The sequence below is a fragment of the Fulmarus glacialis genome, unplaced genomic scaffold (genome assembly GCF_000690835.1).
Source record: "Fulmarus glacialis isolate BGI_N327 unplaced genomic scaffold, ASM69083v1 scaffold3456, whole genome shotgun sequence".
Classification (NCBI taxonomy): domain Eukaryota; kingdom Metazoa; phylum Chordata; class Aves; order Procellariiformes; family Procellariidae; genus Fulmarus; species Fulmarus glacialis.
In genome coordinates, this window is record NW_009216065.1 from 37,740 (window position 1) to 48,593 (window position 10,854).

The following is a 10,854-nucleotide window of genomic DNA, read 5'->3' on the forward strand; positions in this document are numbered from 1 at the left end:
GCCCAGGATACGGTTGGCCTTCTGGGCTGCGAGTGCATACTGCCAGGTCATGTCCAGCTTTTCATCCACCAGTACCCTCAAGTCCTTCTCAGCAGGGCTGCTCTCAATCCCTTCATCCCCCAGCCTGTATTGATACCAGGGGTTGCCCCGACCCAGGTGCAGGACCCTGCACTTGGCCTTGTTGAACCTCATGAGGTTTACACAGGCCCACTTCTCGAGCTTGTCCAGGTCCCTCTGGATGGCATCCCGTCCCTCAGGCGTGTCGACTGCACCACTCAGCTTGATGTTGTCTGCAAACTTGCTGAGGGTGCACTCGATCCCACTGTCTATGTCATTGATGAAGATATTGAACAGTACTGGTCCCAATACGGACCTCAGCAGGACACCACTTGTCACCGATCTCCATCCGGACATTGAGCCATTGACCACTAGCCTCTGGATGCGACCATCCACCCAATTCCTCACCCACCGGACAGTTCACCCTGTTCTCACTGTCAATTCATTATATACTTACTGTTATTAGCATTAGATAAGCTACCATATTTAAAAAAAAAAACAAAACCAACAACAAAAACAAAAAACCCACACACATTTCACATATAACTTGCATGCGTGTATATACATAGGCACACACATGTACATATGTGTCCTTTCAATATAACAGTTCTTATTTGCAGGAAAACTCACAGCAAATCACTGTGCTTAATAATCTGAAGGATGAAACTGAATTTAAATAACTAGTACCAAACTCAAAAGTTATAACTCATCCTATGTTCTCATCATATTGAAAAGTCTTTCAAACTCACAAATACCTGTAATTTTATCCCCCAAATCTGCTATGCTCTAAATTGGAAATAAAAACAGATTACAAATAATGTTCAACCAAGCAGAAACCCTTCTAGTAGAAAAAAAAAACAACTCCAAAGTTGAACAGAATTCTAAATAGATAAATCATTTAGAAAATTAGCAAGCAGTTTTAAAACAATTTTTCTTCTAGATCTGATCAATAAAACCTGAAGTTATAAATCTTAAGAATCACGCTAGCTATAACTAGCACATTATAAAAGATGGGAAACTAAAATTTGTCCTCAGTCTAAATCTCTCCGAGAATAAAAGTGTTCTCAATAGGGGAAAACATGCAAATATTTCTATGTACTTTATTAATACATCAAAATTCACCATTTTTCACTAAATACTTCTTTGCTATGATTAGACTCAAGATATTATAACATTTTTGGAGAGAAGGTCTTAAATTTTAGATTGTTTTTAATAAGTCTAAATTGTGCGCTCCTCCAAGATATTATTACAACTACACATTCACATTGTCAGTCTAGATAGTTCAAGTTACAATAATTACAGTGTGTCTTTATTAAATGCTTATCTGCAATTGGAAATTAGCAAAAGACTCAATTAAAAAAAAAAGGGACTGATACTTTTAAAAAAGAAAAACATATGCCAGATTGAAACTCTCTAGCAATGACCACAACTAAGAAAGAAAAAGTTCATATCCTGACCTATTAATATAGGAACTAAAAAAATAAAGAAATTGTGCTCTTCGGAATATTTTACTATTTTCTGGATGCTTTTTTAATTCCTCTCTCACATTCAAATCAGCAAACCAGAAGTTAAGAGAGCTGCCTGCACAGTCTGTCCTGCCAGGGAATACAGTAAGATGCTGCTCACAGTACCAAATACATTAGTGCAAGTTCTTGTTGCCAACTCCAATGGCCAGCAAAAGTGTCCTTCATGCAAATAGTCTACGTTGCCTGCAGGAAACCTGACAAAACAGTTACCAACACTGGGTCCGATACACGCCTGAGACACATAGACTAGTTAGCGAACCTATAATCTCTCACCTCTTCAGAAACACAGCTTGAAGAGTTAAAAACTGTACACAATTCCGGCTTAGCCTTTCCTACATTATGCTAGCTTTGAACTACTATTTATTCTCACAAGTTTAGATACAAAAGCCACACGGTAGCTTTGCTCTGATTGCCAGAAGCTTTATCCAGTAACAAGAGGTGTTATAGATGAATTGGCCTGGAAAATGATTTCCCTGCAAGCATACTCCAGGTGGAGCAAATCACAAACCATTAACGAAACATCACAACACTTTTCTGATCAATGGTCATAGTATACCTAAAGTGGAAAGGACTATGATTTGGACATGCCTGCCTTCCCATTGCTTTTATCTGGCCCATGAAAATATCTGTGCAAAACTGTCAAAGTTTCCCCCCGCTGTTTTCAAAACTGTTTCTACTCCCTATTAAAAACAGCCTCCCTGTCCCCCCTCCCCCAAAAGCACAGAAACATGGTATTGCACTATTTGAAAAGCATCACATATTAACCTGCTGAGTGACTTCTTCCAGTTGTCCCAACTAGCAAATTCTTAACACTAAAGTGACTCTTAAGTTACACAAGGCACTGATAACAAAAGGCATAACTCAAACAATTTATGCATAGCAATTAATGCAGAGAGGTTTTTAGAGGCATAGATATGTGAGACTAAAGTGAATTTACATTTGTAGTTGTATGCACGCACACTTTTTATCAAAAACAAACAAACAAAAAAATCCACATTAGGTATAATAATTGGCTACAGAAAGATAACGAACATAAAGGTAAAAAAATCCCTAAAGATTATTTTTACCTCATTACACATTATGGCTTTTCATTTATTTGTTTTTAAGCAAGGCCATATTTACTTATATAAGTTTCTTTACATTGAGAGATATTTCAATGTAATTGAATTAGACATCAATTACAGTTTTCCACGTAATGACATATATAAAAATTCTTTTAATGTATGAAATAGCTACAGAATTTATTTGTATTATCAGAACATTGAACTCCTCTATATTTTGTAGAATGTTCCACCTTTCAGCCAAGTAATTCAGGCTTTCCTGTTCTACACCGCACTCTCAAGTCTGCAGCAAAAAAACCCAGTTACCGAACAGTTCAACCCGCACGGTTAAGTATAAAGACGAAAGCCAGGAGACCTGTATGACCTATACATTCATAACCTATTTTTTCTATTGAGCCTCTTTTAGGACTTCCCTAACGAATACCAGCACTACAAAGAATCTTTCTTGGTTTTTAAACTGTGCTGTAATTTTCATTATTAGTTCCTACATTACTAGGGCATTTGAGACCCTCGATAATCTAATTCTCCTGGTACCTAGCCCCAATGCTGTATGACAAGTCCTAGACTTGTCACTACACTAACAAACCAATTTTCCTCCTCTTTCAGTTTATGCAGTGACCTGCAGAGTAACATAAACTAAAAAATTTAACAGGTAATCAAATAAGACGTCATATCTTACCCTAGAATGACATCCAGTAACATTCTCCTAGTACGCAAATAACACAAACAAGGAGTTACGCAAACCCACATTTAGCAGGACTGGGAAGGGAGCCCACATCACTACTGCAACAGTCATCCATGCAGCAACCCTATTGCTCAAATAACAAAGTCAGTTACATACACTTGGCCCTCTTATTTGTACCTAGCACTTTGGTGCTACTGGATCATGTCCCTTACCAGTCCCAGGAACAAAGCTCGGGATTTACGGGCAACACTTCATTGCTATCTAATACAGGTGGGGGGGTAGGGAGGGCGGACAAGATTGTTTGGTTCTATGGTTTTGTTTTCTTTTGTTTTCCTTTCTTCCCAAAATAGTAGCACAGGTGAGCTTTTATTTTATTTTTTGGTTACTTACTATAGACAGGAGCCATTAAATTAAGAGCTGTGCTCGATGGCCAATAGTCCAGAATAGAAAGCATACAGATAACCTTGATTGCTGCAGTCCTCGGTACACTATGTGGAATTTCATTTTCCCACCTTACATTTTGTGTTGGGAAAAAACCCACCACCAACTCACACAGAAAACAGCTTTAAAAATACATTTCATAGTTTAAATCTATTTTAATCTCAAAGCACAACAAGAAGATACAGGTGTTTCACGTTTAAGTCACTTATCACGTATGTCAATATCACTATTTTAAATAGGAGCAGTGAGCACTTCTGAACATTGGGAGAGATCTGTGTGATTTTGGGATTCCTCCAAAAAGAGCGCTTGTTTGGCTTTAGCGTGAGATGAGCAAGGGGCACACCGACAGCAGTTCCAGAGAGGATCAGATGTTTATCCCCTCAGCTAAGATCAAGTGCAATTGGGTTATAAAAACTGCATATTGGATTACCTGAAGTATCACTTTTCATAGCAAGAAATATTACCCTAATAGGTCTAGGGAGGAAAAATTGTTCTGATTTTGAACAATCATTTCAATAGTCAGATCTGCAACGTTTAAATCATTTTTGACAGTGAGCTGGTATTCCCTGCACAAAATTATATTCTTAACAAATAGCTGAGATGAAATATTCCATTTTCATGATCTTTTAAACTGAGCATACATCATAAAAGTTTTGGTTACAAACGGAAATAGCACAGTTTGCAACAGTAATAGGCCTCCAAATTTTAAAAAACAAACAAACAAATCCTGATTTATAAAAGGCAATGCTGAAATCATTCAGTTAGCTAAAGCTAACTGCTGAAAAGTACATAAAATTCAAACCAGCCATACTAATCTAATCAGTAAGAGCAGGATATGTTGAAGATCCCCATTAAATAATAAAGAGAGATTAAACGTGTCAGTTGCCACACAAGATTTTCCTTACTGCCAAGTCTCAAAAGCTCAGGATGGTACCAAGAAATAATAGCAGGGTTTTTAAAAACTTTTTTTTTTTTTTAAAATATATATACACACACACACACACACAGAGCATAGCAAAAGCCATGCGTATAACAGAAACTGTATCAGTCTTGACATATGCTATGTGTGTGATTTAAGCCTGATTCATGAAACAAGCAGCTACAGTCTCCCAAGATTTCTTGGGGAAGGGGAGGGAGAAGCAAGCCCTTCCCCTCTGTTTTTTCCATTAATTGGAGCCTCAGCAGAGTTCACCTTCTAAACAATACATGTGATCAAAGTTCCTATAAATCAGTTTTGTCTATAAAAAGAACTGCACACTTCCAACTTGCAAGGAAGGTAAGCCTTTTTGAACCACAGTTTAAGCAGCTAGGGATACACTCAATTTGCTCTTTCTTCACAAAAGATTACAATTGTAGAGTGGAATAGAATACTTACTTTCTCAATCTAGACTGAACCTGTGACTCAGGAAGGCTGGTATGAATAGAGAACAATCTTCTTCCTCAAAAAGCCCGTTTGCTATCAGTACATCATCTTACAGTCGCACACAGCAAGACGTTCTGAAAGGCCACCCACCTCAGAATCTTTCTATATATAACACTATGGTAGAAGACATCATCTGTTTTAGGAATAATGCTCTAATACAGCCTAACCTGGGTGCAATCTTTAGATATTACCATAATATCAAAGAGTTACCCCAGCTTAGCTTTGGGAAGCCAAATACACAAACTCAACTCACTTAGGTTTAAAAGAGTATTAAAGCCAATTGTGATTAATGTTAAAGATAACATACCCCTAAAGTAAGAAGGTAAATGAAGCTGGATGATAACAGAAGGAAAAAAACCACCCACATTTCATCAAGACACTAACAACTTTCCTAGATGAATGTCCCTGTCACAACAAAGACCTACAACAGCTCTATCTTCAGTTCTCTTCTGGCCAAAATTAATTTGCAGAACCCTGCTAGGTCTCCAGTTACAGAGTCCAACCCATGCTCAGGGGAAGGGAGGAAGGAAGGAATCTCAACTATTAGAATACAAACTGCAAAATAATTAGTTGCTCTTGCGATGGGGAAATGACTCTGCAGAGGCATTGGAGGGAATGACTCTGGAATTCAAACAACTGTACTGAAGCACTTGGATAGTGAAGTGGAAAAAAATCCAACATATACACTGGTCTAATACAATCCACAACGACCAAAACAGTTTATCACGATCCTTCTCTTTAATAGGAAATATACATAACCACTTCATTTTCTTCACTTTTTTCCCTCTCTCTGTCCACACCGATTTATAACATGTAACTAAGGGGACAACTTTGGATCTAGACTATGCAGGGATGTATTGTCTCCAGCCAAGTACATACAGCAAACAAAAAACCCAAGGAAAAGAACTGAGAGAGGAAAGGAACAGAGACAGACATAAATTAAAATCCACTAGGCAGTTTACTTCATTTCTACCAAACAATGGGAGAATTTATATGCTCTTTTAGTCCCAAGAAACAGTGTTTTTAAGGGATATATGTGAATGTAATATTAAATACTGTACTAGGACTAGGAGTGCCATGGTAGGAAGGAATGGTCATGTGTGATAAGCATCTGCCTAAGCTGAAGAAGGTGGCTGTGAAAAAATAGCATATTTGTTCTGGATGGATTCTAAACACACCTTGGGTGTTACTAGCCTAAGATGCACACTCCCTTCTGTTAAAGGGAGATGTGTCCACAGAAAGGAATAAAAAAAAAAATGAAGATGTAAAATGTAAAAACCTCCAGATTTTGAATATTCTACCTACAATATTTTTCTTCATTGTAAATACCTGGCAGTCTGAAGTATCCCTCTTCAAAGAATCAATTAATTACATGCTTTTCTATTTAAGCGTATCTGTTGACTTCATATTTATGGGCAACTGTTTGACAGAACTTGAGATAGAACAAAAATCAAAACCAAACCACTACCACATACATACTGAAATCTAGCAGAGGCTTTTCTAATAGATAATCAAAAAAGCAGAAAGATACTAACCTAACCTTGTTTACAGGCAATATAGCTATGAATGCTAAACCTGACTTACAAGTAGAGGAATATAAATGAAACAACACAGACTAATTACCATTTAAAAATAACAATGGCAATGTGACCGGAGCATACATATGAAGAGACTGGAAGGATACACAGCTAATGCTCTCATAACTAAAGAGAACATTAAGTCTTTTGATATTATGTAATCCATCATACAATCTTGCTGAAGAACATGCAAAACTACTGAAAAAGGAGAGGAAAAAAGTCCAACCTTATCAAACAAAACTTTATATTTGACAGCAAGTTTACTTATACAGGGTCCTACTCAAGCTCTTCAAGACATGGGAGGGCTCCCTTATACTTCAGCTAGCATTGGTCAGATATAGATTCTGCAGAATGCTTTTAAATGTCAAACTATTGGTATGACAACTTGGTTTGTCATACCAAACTAAATATTTGCTTTTGGTTTACATCTCTCAAGAAGAAAGTGTAAACAATTATCAGGGTCTTACACTGGCCACTATGTAGCATCTAGATGTTAGCCTTTGCTTTTTAGCATCACTCTTGTTCTGATGCATTTGGAGGAGAAACAGCCACATACATTCCCATAGTGTTAAGCCTTAAATGGCTTATGTCAGTCTGCTTTAATAACCAAAGCAATTTCTAGTCAAAGAGTTTATGGTATATTATCTTACATAGTGTCAAACATGCGTGTTAGAATTTTAATAGAAAGCAAATACAGTAACTGCATGTTGTTCAAATCCTGAATTTCACCCAATTGAACAAACTCAATTTCATTTCAGTACAGTTTTTAAGTCTGCAGTGTCTGGGTTTGCAGCACTGCAAATAGGACCTATAAACACAATTTCTCATTTTTACTTATTAATATAATCATTAGGCTTCCCTTTTTAAAATCCACTATTAAACCCACCTACTGAAACCCCAGACTATTTTCTTATAATTGTCTAATGTCTACTGTACGCTGTATTTAGTTTAAAAAGAATCAAAGTCCACATAACATCATACTTAACCAGTCTAACTTTCTAAAATGTCTGATGCAACTGTATAAACAAACTTTTCGGCTACCCCAGCACTGCAGAACTCACATTTGAAAGGAATACAGAATTAAGTCTTTACTATCAACACAAATCTACAAAGCTACACTCCTCCTTCCCAATACTAAGTGTATGTATAGGCTTTACTTTGCTTATTACATAAAAGCAATAAAATTTACAGCTCACGAATCAGCGAAGTTTTAAAGTGATTAGTACAGCAGAAAGCTGTATCAAAACAAAAAGCTAATGATGTGTGTTTTTACCTGAAAATTAACATCTTCTTTCTTGAATATCAGTGCTCGAACTTCATCAGGATCTCCATTAAATATAGCTTGAACCAATGGTGGCTGAAATGAAGAAAAAACACATCTTAGAATATAACCCCATTTTAGTTTTTAGTGAGACACATGTTTTTTCGATACGTAACACAAACACAAGATGGTGACAAAATAAAACATCCCAGGCAGTGAAATAAAGAAATAAGTAACAGTATTTAGAATTGAAGAAATTCCAAGTTTCCAAGTTTTAAAAACCTCAAACACACAAACATATTCTAAGTCAATGGAATTTAAAAAAAAAAAAACAAAACAAAAACCCCAAAACCAACCAAATCAAAAGACCCATGGGGGGTGGGGCAGAAGACTACCTTATAACAGAGAACTCCTCATAATAAAATCAGGACTATTATTATGTGCTGCAAATTCTATACAATGCGAGCAAACAAACGCCTTTTACATTAGCAAGTGACTAAAGTTACTAGAAGTTTTTCACCTGTTTAGATAGAGTGGGAAAGCAAAAGTGCATCAGATAAGTATGGTAACAAATTCACACTCACACACATCTATTACTAAATATAGCAGGATTTCTTAGTAAGTAAGGAAAGCTGCTGAGGTATGCTAGCAAGATTTCAGTCAGAAACTTGACAAAACAAAATAATTTAAAGCAATAAAAGCACAGTCCCCAGTGTTGATCATTTCCAGAAAGTGGTAACTTGAATCTAACAGTTACATCAAGATTATGACTTACGCTATTTTTTATTTTAGCTTAGAATTGCTCTTGCTTGATGTACACTATATACTTTATCAGTTCTCAAAATAAACACAGCATATTGTTGCAATACAATGATTACATCAGTTTCTAAAGTGGTACCATTGAGGAATGAGGAGTGGAGCGGGGAAAAACCATTTACCTCCTATACAGTTTACCAAGCCCTCTAAAAATCCTCTGCTCTTATACAAGAGTTAAGATCTGTTATTGCTGCACCATAAATAAAGTTACATGAAAACAAAATGAGCCCTTGCAAATACTGATTCTACAATTAAGTTTCAGCTTTTTCCCTCTTTACTATAGGCAATTTTTACCACCTTGTCTTGTTTCAACTTCATGCATATTCATGTTAATCCTAGGAAAATTACTATTGGTATTTGCAACAGTATTATAAGCAGGAAATATGCCAACAAACAACATGCCTTACCAGCACGTTTCCAGAGGGCGATGGACGTAAAGATACATTTTCCTGAGGTAATTTGGAAATAAATGTGGGAGAATCATCTTCCACCTCCTCCAAAACAACAATACAGACTCGACTCATTCGATCCGTTTGAGGAAGCAAAAGCAAACAAAAAAATGCCAGCAACAGTATTTTTGGAACCAGACCGCAGGTATCGCAACCAGGACCATAGAGGAAATACTTTCACCTGTTTCACATGCCCTCACAAACTTGTGAACACTACTGCTGGTGTATTAGCATTTAAAAAAGGACACTCCAATCCTCCCTTACACTTCATGTTTCAGATTTAAACACCCTGAGATGTTCAAGACAATGCTGAAAAAAAGTTGTTCTTTGCAAAATCAAATTTCTCTAGGCATCAAAACCACAATAATGAAACTGTGGAACAGCTCATAAAAATATCCCAAGATCCAATTCCATTCGAACAGCACTCACTGTCGCACACAGCTGTCCTTTCACAAGCAAATTTGTCTTTGTTAATGTCACAACTTCCACAGCGTCCTTCTACCCCCACAGTGAAATCATTGTTGCAGAAGACACTACACCGAGGACGGAACAAGGAACAATTGCCCCAAGAGAGACAGCCGCAGCTATACCCACTCCTGCAAGGTCAGTTTTAAATCAACCGTCGCAGACTTTCTGGTGACTGAAAATAAACGCGCCTTCCGATCATCCTGTCATTCTACAGCTTCCTTTCTCAATGTCAAAAACAGTCCAGCCAGAAGAATGCATCTCGTTTCCAGCAGTTATTCAGGACCTGCTTAGAGGAAAAGAATTCTTTCCCATGCAAGAAAAATATCTGCAACATACAGCACGGCTGCAGTATATTTACATGCGATGAGTCAGATCACAGGGACAATGAACTCCTTGAATAATATTGCCGGTTGAATCCAGCCTCCCCAAACAACAGCAACGCAAACGGCGTTACTCCGTCAGGGACACAAGCAATGCGGAGCGTTCATTTTTCCTTCACCGGGCAGTAGCTGTGGCTTCTCCATCAGGGAACGCGTTAGGCAGAAATACTGTTGAGGAAGAATGCTTCAGCTGAACAAGCTAGCTACCGCACACAAAAGCTCAAATTACTGCCTTAGCCTTCTTCTGCAAAAGCAGTTCATCACTCAAGTGTTTCTTTTGATCACCATGTGAATGCAGTTCCCATGATAGTCTTCATTCAGATTGAGGAGGAGAGGAAAAAAAGGAGAAAAAAAAAAAAAAAAATCAGACTCCGTACATCTTCTCTGAGCCAACTTCTTTATCCGAACATCTGTCACTGTGCCAACCTGATTCTCCTCTTTAGTTAGAGCTTCTGCTTATCAGGTTTTTTTCCTTGACAAATTACATTATACAATCAGCAGATAGCCTTGCAAAGCTTTAAAAAAGCCTAGCTGTCCCAGCCGGTCATTAAAAGCCGGTAGGAGCAGAGCGCAAACCAGCGACGCCACGGCAGCATTCCCACTGAGCAGCAGCCTGGCGAGCAGCGACTGCAGCCTGGCAGGATGAAATGCCTAGTAATGCTCACATGTCACACTTACCAGAGAACCCAGCCACTGCTCCCAGTGCAACT

At 37.7% G+C, this 10,854-nt stretch overlaps 1 protein-coding gene across 1 annotated transcript in view; it reads right to left on the bottom strand.

The window, feature by feature from the left end:
• Positions 1-9,371, bottom strand: part of LOC104077778 (serine/threonine-protein phosphatase 6 regulatory ankyrin repeat subunit A-like) — a gene marked incomplete at its 3' end in the record, with an annotated part of 44,429 nt that extends 35,058 nt beyond the window's left edge. The window contains exons 1-2 of the mRNA XM_009579142.1: positions 9,246-9,371; positions 8,044-8,127 (exon numbers count right to left, since the gene is read on the bottom strand). Of these exons, the coding sequence (XP_009577437.1) occupies positions 8,044-8,127; positions 9,246-9,371 (210 nt within the window). The remainder of the gene's footprint in view (positions 1-8,043; positions 8,128-9,245) is intronic.
• Between the last annotated feature and the right edge of the window lie 1,483 nt (positions 9,372-10,854).